The sequence below is a fragment of the Miniopterus natalensis genome, chromosome 8 (genome assembly GCF_054644295.1).
Source record: "Miniopterus natalensis isolate mMinNat1 chromosome 8, mMinNat1.hap1, whole genome shotgun sequence".
Classification (NCBI taxonomy): domain Eukaryota; kingdom Metazoa; phylum Chordata; class Mammalia; order Chiroptera; family Miniopteridae; genus Miniopterus; species Miniopterus natalensis.
Window position 1 is genome coordinate 70,082,016 of NC_142088.1, and position 22,003 is coordinate 70,104,018.

Sequence of the window (22,003 nt, forward strand, 5' to 3'; positions counted from 1 at the left end):
CCTCGGTGCGCATACTTCCAGGCGAGGAGATACGTTTTATGGTGCAAAATAAATAACGCTAGACGCTGGGGATTAGCCTAAGTTAGACTTCGAATTATTCATTTGAATAAATTAGGTATTTCATTAAGTGAATTGGCTCATCAAATATGTTTACAGATTGTCTTCCTTTGGGTTGTTATATCCACTAAGCTCTGCCTGTCTAAGGTCAGGGTGTGCCCGTGGGAGGAGAGGCCGCCACTCACTGGGAACACAGACATTTCTCGTCGGCGCACATGCCCAGCCCTTGGTACAGTCCTACCGTGAGTTGTATATGGCCACTGTCATGTCCAGAGCGGTATCTCCATAAAGGACTGCGAGAGGGGTCCACGTAACCGCCGATGTATTGGTCTCTTGAGTACTAGCAGTGGTTTTAGAAGTGACTCCGATTTCATGTGTTTGGGAGCCTCTTGTTCATATAATTAAAAAATTGTTGCCAGTAAGAAAGCTTCCCCCAAGCTGGTGTCACCCTTGTTCTCAGTCCAGTCACATTAATAGGTTACTTTTTTTCTATTTCAAGTGCACAGAGGTAAATAAAATAATTTGTGCCCGGCCGGGCGTGGCTCAGCGGCTGAGCATAGACCTAGGATCCAGGTGATCAGGGTTCGATTCCCGGTCAGGGCACATGCCCGGGTTGCGGGCTCAATCAGTGACTCTCTCATCATTGATGTTTCTATCTCTCTCTCTCTCTCTCCCTTTCCTTTCCTCTCTCTAAAATCAATAAAGGTGTATTTAAAAAAATAAATAAATAAAATAAAATCATTTGTATATTGAGGTCTAGAGAAGGTTGGCACTTGTAGTGAAGGGCCCATGGTAGGGTGTTGGCCTTCTCATACTCAATATATTTCGTCTGCTGCATCTGGAAGGGCACCTGTGTGTAGCAGGTGTTTAGTAAGTGCTGGTGGATATGATTTGTTGGACTCTCCTTAAGTCAGAAGCAGGCATTTGCTGTACAGCTACAACCAGGCCAGTGTTTGTTTGTCCATTTGGTGGCAATTTTGAGCTAAGGCACAGAGGTGCTATCTTGAAACAAGAAATGGAAAGCATCCTTTGAAAAACCTTGGGGTTTCTTCATTGAATCACTTCACTGCAATGCAAAGTCATCTCTGTTGACAGGAAATATCATCTGTGCTAATAAAAACTGTAAATGCCTTTGTTGCTGTTTGTCACGGATAAACACATGCAAGTTTCCAATGATTTAAGATTACCATTCCTTCAGTTCTTTTCTGCCAGTAAACACAAAGTGCAGGAAATGCCATAACTTATTTAAGGTGTGTGCATTCGAAGGGCTTGGTTTTCGTGTGTTGTACGTGGAAGTGTTACAGTTATATTCTTCTCAACTTGCTTTAGCTTTTACCCAAACCACTAAATACTTATAGATGGAAATTGGGGTTATAAGCTTTGGGCATTTGGTCTTTGAGTGGATCAGTGCTGGAGGGACAGAGTTACATATGGCTCATGCCAATGGCAGTCTTATATGTGTTGCTGGCTGCTCGTGTGGCACACCCACTGTGGAGTCCCCCTGGATGTTGTATTAGGGTGTGAATCACATGATGTCACCAATAATTGAAGGCGAGTGCTTATGAAAGCAGGGCACTCACAGCTTAGAGTGCATAAAATCAAAGTCCCGTGTGAAAACATGCCTTGAATCGGGTCTAAAAGTGCAACAATTCTATTAAAAAAGAAAAAGCAATAATGTCATTTAAAACTGTCCTCGAAGAGTAGTCACACGAAACACAAAGTCATCGTGGTTTACATTGTATCTCCTTTCACCCAGCCATTGCTCCTTAATAACTGTCACAGAGAAGATGTAAAAACGAAAATGAACACATGGTCGCAATGGCTGGAAACAATAATAAAGCACAGTGGCATATTAATTGTTATTCTCAGAAAGCTCACGATTCGATAGCTGTCTAATTTAATCAAGGCTTGTTACAGTGGATGATTCAGCTGAAAGGGACTTGTAAGACTGTAATAGCGCTGGAGTCAATGCGATCTTCTTTCATTCTCGGGGGCAGTGGCTTTCATGCCGCCTGCTCCCAGAAAGCTGCAGTGTGCTGCGGAGCTGTTTGTCAATGCCTGCGTCTTATTTTCATAAGAAAGTATTGATTGCAGAGTGAAAAACATTTAGTTTAGCAGCAATCAATGAAAAACAGACAAAAGGACATTTGAAGTTTTGAAGTCTTTAAAATATGAACTAAATGCACAATCTGGGTAGTTACGTTATTGGTAAGAGAGGCCTGTAGAGCCAAGGCTGCTACAGGTTCCAGAGTGCCAATTTCCCCTTCCCCTTCTAAGTCAATGAAGAGGCTGTGAGCAGGATCTTAATTATTCCCTGTGGAAGAAAGTGAAAACGTATTTAGCACATAGCAAATATAAAGCTTTCAGTAGAAGGAGACAGTATTTTTTCTGTTACAGCCTCTAATCCACATGCAGAAGGGTCTTACTCTACGCGTAGAGTTGCTCAATGTTAATGAATGGTTAGACTTAACCTTTTATTTCAGCATCTGAGAATATCTGATAGAAAAGCATTGAAAAGCATCATCTCCTGTCTCCACGAAATCTCAGAGGCTCCTGGAGTATTAAAAACAAAAAGTTTGTGTGACTTAATAGTCATTTATCTGTACATATTATGACCAATATTCAAAATTATTGAATGTTGAGATTAGTTTGACATGGAGGCCCTTTGTAAATTATTGTTGAATTAAAGTAACTTGAATAGTCTCCAACACTAAACTACACTGGCAGCAAGTGACTAGACTCTGTCTATACCCAGTTAAGGATAAAAAGAGACATTGGCTGATGGCTCAGCACCAAACGGTGAAATGTATTTCTATGTATAACACAAAACCGGTGCTTTTGTGCAGAGATGTAACCGCACAGGGATAGCTTTAAAGATTTGTTCCTAGCACACTGAGAGCACAGATGTCACATGGTTTCCAGAATGGCTGCCTGACTCACCCTTTCTGGACAGTGCAGACTTAATTTTTTGATTTTGACAGTGGCTTCACTTTTGTTATATTTGGGGAAAGGTGTATCAAATCATATTTGTTTCTCAATAATAATAAGACAGTTCCATGACCCTATGGCTTCTGGGGCTCTTATGAATTTAGGATAAAAGAAGTACTGCCTCCTGAAAAATAAATGACTAAAATTGATTTTCTTTCATGAGTTGTCAACTGGTAATCCAGATGAAGGGCTCAGAAGCTATGGCCGAGCTTCCCCCTTCCCCACCTGCTTTTGCAAGTAGTTGTATTGGAATACATCCACACTGTTTTTAATGCACTGTCTGTGCAGACTTTCAAAGGAGAAGGCCGGAGCTCAGTAGGTGCAGCAGAGACTGTATGGCCCATAAAGCCGAAGATATTTGCCATGCAGTCTCGTACAGAGAAGTCGCCGCCCCCTGCTCCAGACAGTCATGCTTTGCCAACTCATTGTTTGATATATGACATTATAATATTCTTAATGGCAAGGACCATCCCTTTTCTGAAGACCATCTATTAAATCTCTTTGATACCCCACAATTTCTAACAGGTAAGGGAAAGGCTTAGTGACAGCCAGTTCACCGGTCGAGGTAAAAGGCTACTAGACCAGGAGAGAAACTCCTTTGTACTGTAAGGGGAGGCAGTCAAGCTCTTTGACCCTGGGTCGGGCAGCCTGAGCTCAGACTCTGGCTCTGCTGTTTGTTTCTAATAGCTGTAGCTTCATAATCTAAACAGATTGCTTTGGAGATAGTGCCAACTGTCTAGTGTTGGGAGGGTTCAGAGGATACTACATAAAAAGTGCTTAAAACACTCAGTCATCAGCAACATCATTCTTGTTTTTGATAGAGGAATATTTCTTTTTTTCTTTCTATGTTATTTTCATTCACTCGATTTGCTCTGAAATGGCTTTTGGAACTTCATGACGAGGCAGGTGCTCTTTGAACATATATACACGTTTCTTGGTCCTATACGTCAGAGGGGCTGCTGCCACTCCCATGGTTCAGATTTAATACCAGTGGCCACAATCTTGTTGAGTAGATGGATCCTTTTTAAATAAAAAGTAAAATAAAACAAAGCCACAGACTCCCTGTGTTATCCCAGTCGTGCTTTTACTATTCAGTAACTGCTTATAAGTAGTGCTCAGGGTACTGAACCCTTTGTAAGTTTGAACCCCGTGTAGTTCCTCCTGGCCTCAGAGGCCAAGGCTGCAGCCCTGGTGTTCAGGTGTGATGACTCAGCATGCCTGGGGGAGGGCACACGGGTGAGAGCTGCAGTCCTGGTGTTCAGGTGTGATGACTCAGCATGCCTGGGGGAGGGCACACGGGTGAGAGCTGCAGTCCTGGTGTTCAGGTGTGATGACTCAGCATGCTTGGGGGAGGGCACACGGGTGAGAGCTGCAGTCCTGGTGTTCAGATGGGGTGACTCAGCATGCCTGGGGGAGGGCACACGGGTGAGAGCTGCAGTCCTGGTGTTCAGATGGGATGACTCAGCATGCCTGGGGGAGGGCACACGGGTGAGAGCTGCAGTCCTGGTGTTCAGGTGTGATGACTCAGCATGCCTGGGGGAGGGCACACGGGTGAGAGCTGCAGTCCTGGTGTTCAGATGGGGTGACTCAGCATGCCTGGGGGAGGGCACACGGGTGAGAGCTGCAGTCCTGGTGTTCAGATGGGGTGACTCAGCATGCCTGGGGGAGGGCACACGGGTGAGAGCTGCAGCCCTGGTGTTTGGATGTGATGAGTCAGCATGCCTGGGGGAGGGCACACGGGTGAGAGCTGCAGTCCTGGTGTTCAGATGGGATGACTCAGCATGCCTGGGGGAGGGCACACGGGTGAGAGCTGCAGTCCTGGTGTTCAGGTGTGATGACTCAGCATGCCTGTGGAAGGGCACACGGGTGAGAGCTGCAGTCCTGGTGTTCAGATGGGGTGACTCAGCATGCCTGGGGGAGGGCACACGGGTGAGAGCTGCAGTCCTGGTGTTCAGGTGTGATGGCTCAGCATGCCTGTGGAAGGGCATAGGGGTGAGAGCTGCAGTCCTGGTGTTCAGGTGTGATGACTCAGCATGCCTGGGGGAGGGCACACGGGTGAGAGCTGCAGTCCTGGTGTTCAGGTGTGATGACTCAGCATGCCTGTGGAAGGGCATAGGGGTGAGAGCTGCAGTCCTGGTGTTCAGATGGGATGACTCAGCATGCCTGGGGGAGGGCACACGGGTGAGAGCTGCAGTCCTGGTGTTTGGATGTGATGAGTCAGCATGCCTGGGGGAGGGCACAGAGGTGAGAGCTGCAGTCCTGGAATTAGGATGTGATGACTCAGCGTGCCTAGGAAATGGCACATGTTTTACTTGACCAAGGTAACCCGTGGCAGTTAAATCTCATTAGTTGGAGCCATTTTCTTTGTTCATGTTGATCCCATTCATTGGTGAGAAATCCTGGGAGCCCTAAGCTATATGAAAATACATGCATGCGGAGCAATGCATCAATATTCTGTATCTGCAAAAGTGAAGGAACAGCACTCATAACATCAAGGAGGGGTAAAAACTTAGCTTCTACCACTGTTGCTTTCTGAAGAAGGCAAACATTTCTAGAGGGCTTTTAAAGATACTAAAGTAATAATGATTACAATGTTTTATGATCTTTCCAATTGCTTTTCCATCTTCATTAGGGGTTTAATTTTGTGCTTTTATATGAGTTTATATTGCAAAGGAAAGTAATTTATAAATGGACATAAAAGTTTTGCATATAAATACTACTGGTCCAAAAGCAAAATTCTACCAAGCTCTTGAAAATCAGCTCTTCTCTCAACTACCTGGGAAAGGAAACTTCAAAGAGGAGGTTTCATCTCTGCACAGCCACAAAGATTGAGGGCAGACTGGATCACTCTGGACAGTTAGCACCTTTTAGGACCTCACTTGTACCCAGTGATCTAAAGTACCTTTCCAAGTGTAAAGACTTCCATTTCCCCTTGATTATAAGACCTATAGAAAGAAAAAGATATTAATGTGTCCCTATGGAAACCTAGCAGAACAGCTTGGCTGTGTTCATTCAGGTCTGACTAAGCCATCCAGGAGAGACCACTTTCAAACAGAGAAAGCCAAACATTCAGCTAGTAGTGGAAGCTGGGGGAAAGCCAGGAGATTACAAAAAGATCACCTGAGAACACAATTTCTGATGCTCACATTTTTATTATTATTTATTTATTATTTAGAGAGAGAGACATAGATATAAGAAAGAAATATCAATCAGCTACATCTTGTATGCACCCCCAACCAGAGATCGAACCCACCACCTAGGCATGTGCCCTGATTGGGAATGGAACCAAAGACCTTTCAGTGTACCGGAGGACACTCCGACCAACCAAGCCACACTGGCCAGGGCTGGTGCTCACATTTTTTAATTGCACACATGAGAGCTATACTCATGACCTAGGAGTTTCTACTGTGCTCTTTTCTGTACCTAGCCATGTGTCAGACAGACATTCGATTAAAGATAACTACAGTCTACCGTGGCCAATTTTTCATGACTATTATTTGTATCATGTGGGGCCATGCTTTCCCTGCTTCCTCTTATGACTATCACCACTCAGAAACTGAGATTATTCATCGTAATTTTCCATATTTATGTGATTAAGCAAGGTTAAGTGCACTTAAGGGGCAGGAGCGGGGCGGGGGGGCGTCAATGGGGGGAAAAGGGAACATCTGTAATACTTTCAACAATAAAGATGTATTAAAAAAATTATATAAAAATAAAAAAGAAGCACAGATGGCCTTTTAAGAATATTCTTTTTCCCCTACTGCAGATTAACTGTGCTCACTCAGCTCATGTGTAGGTCTTTAATGACTTCCCCATAAATATGATATTTCTGTGTAACCTTATGTCCCTAAAATATTATAAACTCTAATTATGTAATATGTATTTCAGTTTCATCTAACTTTGTTAATTGTATGAAATGAAATACTAAAGCATTGAACCAAAACTTGTGATTGATTCCGCATCGATCTTTTCATTGTTATAGCTGACCTTTTAGTAGAATGATAGAACGCGAAAGTTTGCATTTGCTAACAAGGGTAAGGCAAACTGCTAAATACCACATTGTTTTAAAACTTCAGGTTTCTAATATGTTCTCAAATTGTAATGGAGGCTAGCTAGTAAAAACCACTCCAGAAGTTCTCAGGGCCTTGTTTAAAAAACGATTTGGAGAGACTTTTCAATAATTAAATTGTACACGACATTCTAGTGCATTTTGCAAACGAATAAGAAGTATTTGTGAGAAATTAATATTAATTACTCGGGTCCCGGAAGCCATTCTCTGGCAGATTTAAAAAGAAAGCTCCAGGAGTACCTTGTACAGCCCATCGTTGATGTTATAATTACTCTCCTATCTGAGAGCAGTGAATAATTATCAGAGCAAATATTCTAATTTTCCATGCACATAATTACACCCATTCACTGAAGAGAGGCAGGAATATAAGGATTCAATCACAGAAAAAAAGGATTCTTCATCTGAATAGACTTTTCCTCCTAGAGTTCTGTAAAATGTAGTAGGGCGGACAAAAAGAATAGTAAAATGCACTGTCCTAAAAAGGGGAATTATAAATGCTTTTTAAGGAAGCTGCTGCAGATCCTCTAAGAGGATCTTGGTCTTAATAGTTCAAGAAGAAGAGGGACTAGTCGGATAAGAGGTTTGAATATGAAGTTTAGGATTGTCATTTCTGGGCTGTTGGGAGAGGGCATAAATGCTACCAAAGGCAATAGGAGAAAAAGACAATGGCAACCAGGATGAAATGTATCTGTGGGGTTTTTAAACCAAAGAAAAATCTCATCGCCTTATCCTCAGTGATCGAAGACTGAAGGTTGTAACTGATAAAACTTTGCAAACCTAGAGTTGACTGCCAGCTATGAAAAAAAACATATCGGGAGGTCAAGAAGATTCAGTTTAACTCACCAAGAATGTATGGCAATTTCTGGAATGCTTAGCAATATGCTAGCATTCTGTGGGATCTCATTACCAAGCACTAGGCCCAATTCCTGCTTAAAGAAATGCATGCTCCTCTAAGAGAAGGGATGACATATATAAAATGCTTAGCAAAAGATATAATTTTTCAAAAATTAAGTTGAATATTAGAAGCACAGTGTATGTGGAGAAGGCAGAGCAGGTGTTAATCTTTATCATAAATACAGCTGAAGTTCAAGGTTAGAGCTTGGAATAGAATAAGATTTTAGAATCCTCTGCGGTAAGGATCAGGGAGAGGAAAAATAGGGACTCAGAGTTTGAAATGGAAACCAAATCTTCTGGAGAAGTCCACTCATCCTCCACTGGGCCTCGTAGGGTAAAGAGAAATGGAACAGAGTGTGGGGTAAAATGGGGACTAAGTGAATCTAGGTCACTCTAAAGTACATAGGTTGGTTCAGGGCAGAGAACTGGGAGAAAAATCCTTGAGAAGGCTGAAACCCTTTCTCTTCCGTGTGTGAAATGTACTGTATCCATAGAGCAGAAAACAGCATTCAAGCCTTCAGTGAAGTAGGAAGGCACTTAATAAAATTGACTTCTGAGAGCCCCCAAAGGGATAGATTAATAGCTACTGTTCATTGTGATCAATTAACATGACAACAGAGAAAGATCTGTGACCAGGGGAGAAGGAGCCATTGACTTCTGATAAAAGGACCCAGTGGGGGGATATTGAAGCTGTTTTCTAAGTAAAGTTGAGAATTGAGCATTTTGACCAAATAAACTCAAGGAAAAAGCATGCCTGAATTAGGCAGTCGGCTGTGGACACCAGGCTTACTGCTCACTTGGCTCCTTATGCAGCGTCAGCCCCCTACACCCCAAATCATTAGATATTCAAAGATTTGGGAGGAAATGTTTTTCTGAGAAACTAGCCCAAGTCAGAAAGTCAGTGAGTCAGAACACCCAGTGAAAAAGGCCTTTTCCAACTCAGGGAACCATTGCTAATGAATGACAGTAATAAAAAAGAAGCAGTCACTGCTGTCCCTGTTCCCGTAGTCTTTCACTTCTGGAGTCCACCAGGAGGAAGAATTATCTTGCTCCAACATCATTTAGAACCTGTCATTTCCCCCCAAGATCTGCCGAGACCTGCAATTGTTTGGGAACCAAATTAAAAACGATGCCTCGAGGGCCTATGTTTCACCACCTCTCTCCCCAGTTGTATAATGCTCAGTGTTATCATTTTAACATCGCAGTGCCTGTTTTACACCAGCCGAGAAAAAGATGCCCTTAGCCTCTTAAATCTACAGCTTCACCCACCTAGTTATCCATGCAGGAATGCCAGTCACCTTTGTTGTTATCAAATGAAATCCGTACTATGACTAACCCTCAATACACCCCCATCTTACAGACATTCTGTTGCATCTGATTATATTCTTCATATCATTAGCAATTATCTCTTTCTTGCTGTCGCAGGGCGGAACAATTCTCTACCCTCTTTGGGTCTCTGACTGGGCCTAAGAATTAAACTGATGTAAGACAGACTAACTGGAGAAAAGCATACAAATTTTATTGAGTTTTTTGCATGTACACAGGAGCCTTCACAAAGGAATGAAGACCTGAAGAGGTGACTGGAGCAGAAAGTGTTTATACCTTTAGACGCAGAAATGCTTTGTGAAGAATTGACGAGACCTAGGGATTTGGGTTAGGGGTAGCAGGTGGTAAGACGTAACTGGGAAGATAAAGGTTAGTTTAACACGCTTTGGTTGTATAGGTTTCTCAGCCGCAGATTCTCTGTCTCTGGCAATGAGAATGTCCCTTCCTCCTGGGTGTAGGGAGGGCTTCTCTCACCTGAGGGTTTTATGACCTGCTTCAGGGAACAGGATGAAGGGGGGCAGGTCCCAGTGACCATCCTCCCTCTGCTGGGTGTTTTTCATACTCCTTCCGTTTAAGGTGTTCAGTATGCTAAGGCGCCCTATTTTGGGGTAATGTGTTACCCCATCACTGTGCTTGTGGCTAATTTCATGGATGCATAAAATGTGAGAGTTGAAACGGACCTTAGCATTTCAGAAGGAGGTCCAAAGAAGGTAACTATGGTCCCCAAATTTGCATAGCAGGTTAATGGGAGAACCAAAATGTTAATGTAGCAGCAAAATGGCACCAGAATATTACCGGTGATTGGACTTTCAGTTCAGCAACCTCGGTACTTGAGTTCTGGCTAAGAAAGAATTCAAACTCAGGACTCAAATACAAACAGTAGTGTATTTAGAAAGTTGCAGAGGTAGAAGAAGTGAGTGAGTTGGGCTGTGCGGGCTCAGGAAACATGTTACAGAGGCAGGAGGTCATTAGTCATCACAGCTGGTCCTGGTGTCAGCCATGGCATCATTTTGTCTGCTTTTGGTGCTTTTCTGAGCTTGGAGCTGAAGCACAGCTGAGGCCTAGATGTTAACTCTAGTTTCACCAACACTCTGTCTCCGTGGTCGTCAAACTTGAGGCTTTGTTCCTAAGACTATTTGTTTCGAGTCAGAACCTCATTGTCCTGAGGGCTTAATGCTTCAGGGAGAGGTCATGCAAGGGCTTGCACGGGAGTGTTACGAGGCTGTTCTCTGGCCCCCTTGTCTCTCCTCTAAGGGGATCTGCCACATGACTAGTGACATTCGAGGGGAGGAAAGGTCAGGGGAGAGTCAGACCTCATGACCAGCCACATAAAAGGTCATAGGGTCTAAACCACATGGCCAGCAATATGCTAGCAGAGGAAAGGCCACCTTGAGGGTGAGATCCCACCCTACAGTTGTCCATTGCTTTCTGCCTGGGTGACCTTCCGTACCTGGCCCCCAGCCCGGGCTCTGCTCACGCCCGTCTAACTGCCCACCCAGTAATCACCCAGACTTCTCCTCGTGCTTTCTGCACCGTGGGGATCGCGATGATGCGGGTCAAGACCCGTACAGTGATGAAAAATGTGGGAGTGTATCGATAGATAACTTTCTGTCTTATTTTTCAGCTGTATAAAATGGAAAAAAAAAAATCAACACCGCCTTACTTTATATTGTGAATGCAACATTCCTATTTTCTTCTTTACTTTTAGCCTTAGTTGAAAATAACAAAGATCACTGGCTATACGCAAAAGACAACTTAATTTTCTCTCTTTGTAGGATACTATATTTGTTATAATTTATCCAACATTCCTTTATAATCCATTTCAATCTCGACATGCCCAACCTTCACTTTATCACGCTTTTCTGTACAATTCACCCTGAAAATACTCCTCCCATAAAGGTCACGTCTGTATCCCTTTGCTGATAAACAGAACCGTAACTTTGCCTAGGCCGTGACTCCTGTGCAGTGGGTGGCGCTCCTCTTAGCGCTGCAGTGTCGCAGTCTAGTATTGAGGACGTTTTTAAGATCCTCCTGACTGCCCATCTGTCTTCTTTACCCTTGAAATTTCTTTCTCCCTCCCCCTCCCTGACCTTTATTTCTCTCACCTTTTCCTCCCTCCTCTCACTTTATATTTTTAAACCAAGCTCTGTGTCTTTTCCTCTTTTTTTGGTTAGAATAAAAGCTTTGTGTGTGTTGGGCGATGTTATCGGCGCTGCGGATGGATAGTGGGCAGCTGATATCCTAGCATCTCAGAATCTGATTCTGATGCTTCTGTTACAGCCAATAGTACGGGCTTTAAAAAAATCAATTCTTAAGTTCCTTATCTGTTTCTCTGCTTCTAGGATAACGGGGTCTTTCATAAGTAATGGGAATATTGAATTCAGGGCACCTTACAGGGAAAATATATTGCAATTTGTGTAAAAAGCAAAAATGAGACTGCAATTAGGTATAATAACTAATGCTTAATTTAGACCCATTTTACATTGGCTTGGTAGAAATTGGTTAATATTGAGTTTTTCCATTAAAAATAGTTTTCATGAAAATATAGCAGTTTAATTCTGTTGCTGGTGTGTGTTTGGTTTATGGACTTCTGAAGAAAAGAAATCACTTGTCAATTTTAGATTCTCAGTAGGTAGCAAGAGAATTAGAATGGTTATTCTGGGCCTCTGTGTAACCTTAAAATGTTTCAGTGTATGTTGAATATTGTAGGGAGAACACATGGTGATATGTGTGACTACCTAGATGGAAATTAATAAGCAAACCTAAGCCGATCTTGAAATTCTGAATTGATTATTGAGTCTTAACGCCATGCTTTATATTTGTATCATTGAATCTAATGTACTTATCCTTCCTAATAATCTGTTCAACTTGAAATCCCCTTGCATAGTATGTAGCTTGTTTGCCAGATTCCACATTTCTTTAATGAGTTCATGTATCTTTTTCATCGATACCCAGGAATATCATTTAATCTCCATGACCTTCTCTAATGACCTCTGTTCTTTTCTCACTATCTTTTTAGATTCTTTTATTATCCAGGGGTGTTAACATTTTCCCCATGATTCTTTGATCAGAAAATATCATTTAATAAGAATATTATAACTTCAACATGTTTCAGGAAGTATTCGGAAACAGAAACATATACCTCTCTATGTATTATCATGTGTCTCTTAGGCATCGAGTTAGCACAGACACCTTGAGATGAGTCGACACTTCACGTCACTCACTGAGCTGGACTCATGTGGGGTGTTTGGAGTGTGTGCTCTCACTTCTCTTGTTATGGTGGATGTTTCCCCTGACATGACCATATGTGGTGGCATTAAAATTTCCACAGCAGGAAAATTCCTCCATTTTTCCAAATTTTTTGAATCTTTCCTAACTTTGCCAGTATTATCACCCACTGGTGTGACTGAAATTGCAAAATATAATGAGACCTCGGGTAAAGGTATTTGTTAACTTCGTATATTTGAAATCGTAGTGATACTGTAATGTTAACCCCTGAAGTTTTGGCACACCGCAGACCAAGCCATCTGTTTAATCCCACCACCTAGCATGATTTTAAACAGTAGTGTTTCTTGTGGAAGTCTAAGCACAGGATTTTATACATTTTAGAGCATATGTGATTAAGTTAATCTCTCAGTTCTTACATTAAATATAGTTTAAAATGTATTTCTCCTCAGTATTAAAGTTTAATCTACTAAGAAAACATATATTGAACTTTTTAAAAGAAATATATATCTAGAGTATTTATTTAACATGGACTAATGAAGACTAAAATTTGTATTGAAGTGATCAAAAGTAGCAAAACCATATTAGACAATATATGCTATGTAATTCCAGATAGCCACATCTTATTTTTATATGGGACTTTAAAGTTTTTACAGTGCTTCCTTTGCATTATTTCAGTCATTCTTCACAGTGATACTATGAGATTGTTTTGGGTAATTTTATTCTCCTTGATAATACAAAGGAAACTAGCTTAGACCTTAAGTTTTAGGTTAAGTGGCTTGTCCAAAACCACTTGACTAGCAAATAGTAGAGTAAACTAGAAGCTGGTAGCATTCACCATTCTCTAACTATTTTCCCTTTCTCCTATTTGGCTTCTTAATTCAGTTCTTTCTCCACACAGTAATCAGATGATCTTTGCAAAATCTTCATCAGATCCTGTCACTCACTTGATTAAACCTTGGTAGGAGTTACTATTTTACTCAGGATACAACCCCACATACTTAATATGGCCTTCATGGTGCCTGTGCCATGGTTCTTGCTCTCACCTTTGTCATATCCCACGCCTGTCCCCTTGCTCACCAGCTCCCAGCACACTGGTCTTCTCTTTGTTTTTCCCCTATGTGACTAAAGACATCCTGCTTGCTGCTCACCCTGCCTGGGGTGCTGGGCCCTTCTCTTTACCTGGTATCGCCAGTCATCACAGAGTCTCGGTTTCAACGTTAATTCCTCCGAGAAGCCTTCTAACCCACCAAACAAATCAGTTCCTCTTGGTGTCACCTTTCAGCAAACCCTTAATTATCTATCAGTTTATACTGCTACGTTTATCTCTGTGAGCTTGTTTAGCACCTGCCGTCTCCCCTTGTATGTAGGCCTACTGCAGTCAGAAACCACGTCTGTTGGGCTCATTGCTGGTCTCTTGCGCTGGTCCAGTTTTTGGCACGTAGTAGCTGCTCAGTAAACAGTTGTAGTCTGAGCAAATGGATAAATCCCTGTGGGTGTGTACATAGCTCCGTTGCTAGGCAGAGCTTTCTGTTAAATTAGAATAATGTCAATTTGCTCCAGATTTCTTTCTCTCCAGCATGATGTAGTCAGCTCTGCTATAAGGTGACAGATGCGTTCCTAAAGATCACTGCACAGGCCTTGTTGGGGAAGTGAAAATTTGTCAATGACACATTAAAAAAGATAGGAATCTAATAAAAAGGGCAGCTAAATTTTGTATGTTAAATGAGTAAGAAATACATAAATAATACACTGAATATGGCACTGCCCCCCAAAAAAGACATTTAGTGTTTTGTGGACTCGCTCACTGGCAGCCTGAGTTTCTGTGAAGCGGCAGAAGGAAGACTGTGACCGGAGGGCAGGTGGCACCTCCATCTGCGGATGGCCATGCCCACCACGTGCTGGCAGGACTGGGGACGCCAGTCAGTCTCTGAGATGTGTGTGATGTGTGTGATGTGTGTGATTTGTGTATTTCCCTGCTAGGTTCAGCGGGATGCAGTTTTCTGCATTGACTCATGTTTCTCATGAATAAAACTGGGCATAAGCATATGTGAGATTTGTGTCAAGCTCAAATGTTCCCAATATATCAACTGCATTGGAATAAATTTGCACCTTTAAAATAAGTGTTGACCATAGTAGGGGGAAAAATAGGGACTTAGGGTCTGAAAAACTTGGTTCTGGTCCCAGAGCTGTCATTTCTAACCTCCGCAAGCTCCTTGCCTCTCTTGATCCCATTTTTTAAAATCTTTCAATGCAGTTGATGACAACTGACTTTGCTGAGTTATTCTGCGGACTGGATACAGCAAGGAAGGTGAGGGCATTTTGCAAAATGTAACGTGCCCTCCAAATGCAAGATTTTTCTTATAGAACTTACGTCTGAGTTAGAGAGAAAAGTTATAGAAGAAAACAGGGGTGAACGCTCACCTACTTGGAGTCAGCTTTTGAGAAAAATAGGCAAACCTTCCTTTCAAGTGGGAGTGAGCCGAGCCCACGTCACGAAGGGGAAGGAGGGGGAGGGGGACACGTGTGTAATGTCCCTTCTTAGGCTCAGCCCGAGGGCCAGTGTTTGTGTCCCTGGGGTAGCAGCTTAGGTGTGATGGTGAGGAAAGCCGAGGAGGAGAAATAGAAGACATGACCTTGCTCAATGAAATGGGGAGAAATACAAACGTGAGGCCCAGTCAGTTTTGAAAACCACTCTTAGAGCTCTCTTAAGATAGCTCCTTAAAGCCAGCCCAGCCCAGGGATCAATGGAAAGGGTGACATTGCCACAGAAATTTGGTAACCCAGATTTCAGTGACAATGTCTTTACTTACTGCTCTTCAGTACCTAGTGGCACCGTATAAATAACATCCAACCGTTTTCCATCTCTCGCTACCCTCAATTTTCCTGCTGTAAAAGATGCAGAGCAGGCCTGTGGGGAAAACCAACATTGCTTTGAGGATAAGTTAGTTTACACCCAGGATACTGCTAATACAAAAATAAGTAAATAAATAAATAAATTCTGGCCAAACCATTGATATACTCTCTTGCTACTGTTTGCCATGTTTTATAATTTAGGTAAGAATTTTTTCCAGATTTGGAAAGTCGGTGTGGCTTATTGTAAAGCTTTGATGGTTTAACTGAAACATATACCATTTGAAGAAAATAGATTTTATTTAGTAAACAACTTTTGCCTTCATTAGTCTTATAATTTCCTAGAACATTTTCTGTGTTGTAAGGGTATCATTTGAAAAGACATTAACAAATTGAATAGAATGATTATCCATATGGAAAACCTCCTCTAATAGATCTTGGGGGATCCTGAATATAGCAGTGATTGAGTCTTTGTAAGATTCCTTACTTTTGAAGGAAGGAAGATGCCTTTTCTCTGCAGACCTTCACGTCATTCATAGGATGTGTTTTTGAACAATTTAACACACACCATTTTCATTGCCTGTTTCTGGAATCAAAGCACAATTTTCCAAATTCTATAATGCAGGTGACTTATTCATTTTTGTACTAGTCCAGTGAGTCTATACAGAGATTAATGTTGATTGTGTGCAATAATTGAGTAAAGCATTTATATTGTAATTTATTTTTATTGTGGTTAAATACATTAATTAATACATTTCTCTTCCATTCCCATGTTTTCCTTCCTTCCCAAAGGTGCTGGAGAGGGATGGAATATAGATTTGATTTTGACTTTACTTTTTCCAATAGAAGTAACTGATTGTGGGAGTTAGAAATGGACCATTGAAGAGTTAAGGTATAGAAGTTACAGCCCTGACTTAGCAGAAGGCCAGCTCCATAATCAATAAGCGTATATTTTCTCTGCTACTATGCATTGGGTAACATGCTAAATAAAAATACATATGCACAGTAGACATAGTCCTAACCCCAAGCAAGTGCTCATCTAGTTGGAGAATTATAATAACAATATAAAAAATAAGTAAGGACCTAAAGGATAGTAAGTGCTGTTGAAACTCCGATGGGAAAGAACAGTGAAGTGATAAGGGAAACGTTTTAGAGGAGGTGATGGCTTGAAGATGAGCCTGGAAGGAACCCTGGGCTTTGAATAGAGAGGCCGACCTCAGAGGGCCTCAGGAGGAAAAGCATGGTCAGAAGTTCTGAGGCAGCGGGTGGGGTGTAAGTATAGCTAGAGTACCTTCATTTCTAGATTATGACCTAATGTGTTCTTCGTGCTCCTCAGGAGAACTTTTTTCACATGAGTGAGAGCTGGAGAAAGTCAGTCTTTGCTATTACTTCCTGTGAATACGTCCCATCCAATGAATCCTATTTCATCCTGGGTGATTTGTGGTACAGTCATAGTGTCTAATGTATTTGGAGACTGAGGTCTCTGCTTCCCTTCTTTTCTTTTAAGAATTTAGGTCCCCATAATCAGGCATTGAGTTTTTAGTTTTCATCAAAGAATATATATTCTATATGCAAAGTGCATAATTTAGTGCCAACAATATCAGCATGACCTGCAAAAAAAAAAAAAATCAGTAATAGCAACAAAAGAAAAACGAAAACAACGTTAGCATGGTTTAGTCAGAACTGTGAGGAGCATCTGATCTTGTGTGCTTTTTACCAGTTCCAGGAATGAATTTTTGCTGACCATCTATTCGGGGCCATCCACCCCTCTTTTAATTTTTGATGCCCATTTATGAGATGAGCTGGTTTTCTGGGATTGTAAATATAGCGGGTGGTTTAGCCTAGTTTTACCTGTGAAAACCTAGTTGGACAAAGTAAAAATATTCTTTAACCTATTTTCTTTCATAAGCTTCATGGTCTAATCAACTTGAAATTCTTGTCCCTTCTATAAAACACAGTAATGTTTCCTTTAAAGCATATACCAAAGATTGAAGAGATGAAATAGTTCTGAACGGCACTAACATCTCAGTCATTATTACCTGAATTATTATGCATTTGATAGTATTATTGGGTCATAGATCTTCATATCTGCACAGGAAGCCACCTGGTTCAGTGGAAATTATTTAAGCATTAGAGTCAAATCAGCCAGGATTGAAAACCTGTTATCTTCTGGCTTTTATGACAAATTACTTAGATGTTTCTGATCCTTGGTTTCCTTGTCCGTAATAAGAGATTAATGATACAACCTACTTCATGGGTTATAACGAAATTAATTAATGTATATATAAAATCCAAGTTAGTACTTAGTACCGACAGCTATTACTAATTATTTTTGTCATAATATTTAAGAAACACCTTCTTAAAAGTCTTTTGCTTTTTGCCTCTTGTAGCATGAGAAGCTGATCCATGAGTTGGAAGAGGAGAGACACTTACGCCTTCAGAGCGAGAGGCGGTTGCAGGAGGTGACGCTGGAGTCTGAACGCAGCCGGATTCAGATGCGCGGCCTGCAGCAGCAGTTCTCCAGGTACGGTTACAGGCTGAGCTGCTGCTTCGGAGGTGCGGTCTCCCTGCACCGGTAACCCCTGCGCTGGAATTTCCTGGGCAGGCTCTGGTTGCATCAGGCTGGCCAGTTCCCCAACGGTTCCCACCTTGTCTTCCGGCCAAGTCCCCCTGTTGCGTTTGGCCCTTCACTGCAACCGAAACTTCATTCACGCCTTACGTGGCCTTGGCTCTGCTGAGCATGGTTGTGTTTCCCCCCCAGCGGCTTTGCAAGGCGTCTTACAGCACCGTGTGGTGGTGGTGTGGCCTCTTGGCATGTCCCGTGAAAGGCCAGCCGGGAGGATGGATCTTCTCTGGTCATCATAAGCCTATTTTAAGGTAGAGAGAGAGTGTGAATCTAATCATCCAGTGAGATCTTACTTATGATTTAGAGGAAACATTCAGGAGTAGTAAAAAAATAAAAATCAATGAGCTCCTTTCCTTTAAGGAGATATAACTTGAATTTGAAAGGAGGATTCTGGAAAAGTAGCTCTTCTTAGATTTAATTCCAGCACAGTCAGGATCTGTTAGTCTTCAATTACAGTTAATACAGGCCCAGGTGAAAGTTCAACTTGTTATTTAAAATCTATTCAATTCCATGGATAAAACACGAACTTGTGCAATTACAGTCCTGGGACCGGATATGGGCACCCTGTGAGGGACAATTTACTTTCATTTCTGTATTTTGCTTCACCATTTGCAAATCCAAGAAAATAATTTTAGTTTTTCCATCCTCTGAGGTTCTCCCAGGCATAATCAAGTTTGAGAAGTTGCCCTTAAATTTTCATGAGCAAACTCTGTGGATCTTATCCTTAATTTACCATTGGGATTTGGATATGACTGGTCAGCGATTTTCAACCCGTGTGCCACAAGAATTTTTAAAACATTCAATCGCTGCCTATTTAGTCAGGGGCACTGGCCTCTTTTCCCTTAGATTGTCAAGTATAAAAATGACAGCAGCCAACACAACAATAGCCGTTTGGTGTGAATGAATCAAAATCATACCTATTTTTTGTCAGATCGGCAAAAAAATACATTTTTTGGTGTGCCGCAGAATTTTAGTAATGCGTTTATGGGTGCTAGGATGTGAAGAAGGTTGAAAATCGCTGTGATCGGTGATGGATAATATAGCTTCCTCGTTATGAGGTTTTATAATAATTCTTCATTTTCAGATGTGTTGCAAAAAGAGACTTCAGATCATTCCTCATTGGGCTAATACCACTAGTGTGCAGCACTGGCTTAGAGGCTTCTCCGAGGAACAGGGTAGGAAGGATGGATGACTCCTCTGTGTTCAGTCCTAAATTAACACCCTGTTCAACTCGTCAAGCCTATGATAATACACAGGTGCTGTAGAAATGCACCAATCAATATTTTAACAGGTTCATGTCCTACTCCTCGCAGGCTATGACTCATACAACCTTGTGCTCCATGTTTCATTCCGTTGATGGCAACTCTTGCTTTATAACTCCCAACGTGCACTAATAGACCCCCACTCCAAAGCGACTTTAAAACAAGCACTGCTGTGTAATGCTTGCCATTTTAATGATAAAGGAAAGGAGGAGGCAGATCTCACTACCCTTGTACTGTCTAATTAAGATGCCTCTATATTCCAGCTATTGATTTACAGGGCATGAGGCACATGGCACAGTAAATTATGTTCAATAGGATGCCAGGTCATCTGCTATAAATCAAATGGCAGTCCATACAGATCTGAGTCGCACAAGAGCCAAGTCTTCATCACAGTGTGAGAGAGAAGATAATTACATGGGAAGCAAACAGTGCTTGGTTTTGCATCCTGCTCTGGTGAAGAGTCTTTGCCTCCAGGATAATGCTTTCTTATGTAAAGCTTCATTGAAACTGAGAAGTTCAAGTCCAGTTGCAGCCAGACAACTAATGTAAATGAGCAGAAGATGGGGGGAAACACTTATAATAGATAAGATTATTATACAATAATTTAACTGGACCCACTAAACCATTTTCTGCTTACCTTCTACATTTTAAACTTTGAGATATTTCTAATTATGGTTATTTAACCAATTCTGTTACTAGAATTTAAGTCTTGTAAGTCTCTGTATTACAGAGCATGCATATAGCGCCTTACACTTGGACATGGCCAACATCTAAATGCCCACATAAATAATTTCTATAATCTAAATTATTGCATTGAATTTAAAACTTGTGCATTCACTATTTTCTCTCTTTTTTCTGAGTTGATCAGTTTATTTCATACATGATACTATCCGAGATGTGGATTTTGAGATTTGGACTTTTTTGGGTGTTGCTCATTGGATAGGGCTACTTTTAAAAATAATGTTAATAACTTAGCTTTTCAAAGCACGTGAAGTGGCTTATGATGTAAAAGACTGTTTTACAACAAGGCTGACAAAATACAAACAGAAAATGGAGACCACAGAAGGGGAGTGTGGCAGGGGATCCCGCTTACGCAGCCCAGCATGTTTTCTGAGACTGAGAATTTAATGGAGCTCTAAGATTTCTGGCAGAAAAGATAAAAAGGGAAACAAGAGGATTGTGAATTCTTATTCCATAGAAAAGGGCTACTGTTCCTCAAAAAGTAAGAGAATGCACCACACTGGCCCCTTTATGGCAGTGCTCAAACATATAATGGTCCAAGGTGGTGCAAATTAGGGTTAATTCTTAGAAGTGGTACTATTCTGCTCTGTCACTTATATCTACAAAGTTAAGCAGCTTCTGAATTTCACAGCACACGGATTAGGAGTGCTGGGTCCGGGCCTAAGTGATAACACAGAAAATGCGACGAGCTCCAGTGCTGGAGGCTGTCAGGTCAAGCGCTAGGCCGCACGTTCACGGGCACATCTCCATAGGCAGGTGTCGAGCACCTTTTACGAACAGGAACACGGAGACGTGAGACGCTGGAGCCTGGGCTGAGTCGGGCAAAGCAGTATTTTCCTGTATGTTTGATGGCATCGTGGCCATGGGAGTGGCTGAACAGTAATTAAGGAGATTCTCAGTCTCCGACTCAGGGATGAGGTGACATATTGGAGGGGACATGAATAATTGAGAAGCAGGACAATTAGGGATATGTGGGAATTAGAGTTCAGCTGTCAGATTTAGGAGAATTAGTTCGAGGCTTGATTTTATGCGATTTTAGCTGGGCGATGGGCCTGTCGGCTTAAAGACAAACTTGAACGTTTTTGACCATCTGTGGTAATGAGGAATGGAATCACTTAGGTGATGAAAATCTGTAAAAATGTTTGAATGCTTAGTTTTCTTTCATGTCACCATCAAATCTTTATCCATAATCCTTTATTCTCTCTTGATCTCTGGTTAGGGTATAGCGATCAGCAGTGGTCCAACATTTGTTGGGGGTGGGGGGTGGACCAGAGGTTACATAATCAGCTCTGAGCTCATAAATCAGAAATTGCCTGTACCAAGGGCGATGCAGGCAGCCATCGCAAACTCGACTCAAGCCACTTGCATTCCTTAAAGTAAATACAGAGAAGAAAAAATATACTTTCTGAGTAAGTGTTCCCTGTGAACAAAGGAGTATTCCCGTAAGGTGGTACTTAGAGGCAGGCGGTGCTATCATTAGGGCTGCCCCTTCTTTGTGTTATTATTTGTTGATATAAATCAAGGATGCTTTTCAGATGTCATAATGCTTATTTAACCCATTGTCTACATGGTCCACATGGCCGGGCGTGTTTCGTATGGGACTAGCTTTGTGACCCCCTGTAATTCCAGTTGTCTCCATCCCCCCTGTAACTATTTGTTTGAGCCGTGATTGTCCAGCTAGCTCGGGTCAGTGGTGTGGACTGAGGCTGTGGCACTGCCTTCCCTTCTCTGTAAAGGTAATGAGTTTGAATCCCCAGCGTCATTTCTGCACCTTGAGTGAAGGAAGTGTTTGTGCATCAGTTAGATTCACCTGAAGAAGCACTTCCAGGAAGGCTGTGTGGTACACTGAGGTGGAATAACAGTGACCTTAAACAAAAAGACTTGTAAAGAGATGAGCAGCTGTGCGGAGTACTGATTTCATGCAAACCATGCATGATTTGTGCATGTATTAGTGCTGGTTCC

At 41.9% G+C, this 22,003-nt stretch overlaps 1 protein-coding gene across 7 annotated transcripts in view; it reads left to right on the forward strand.

Annotated features, from left to right (window-relative positions):
* The window catches only part of NCKAP5 (NCK associated protein 5), an 883,253-nt gene that overhangs the window by 469,480 nt on the left and 391,770 nt on the right, over positions 1-22,003 (forward strand). For all 7 annotated transcript variants that reach the window (XM_087819892.1, XM_087819896.1, XM_087819894.1 and 4 more), the window contains one exon: positions 17,803-17,936. In XM_087819892.1, coding sequence (XP_087676018.1) covers positions 17,803-17,936 — 134 coding nt within the window. The remainder of the gene's footprint in view (positions 1-17,802; positions 17,937-22,003) is intronic.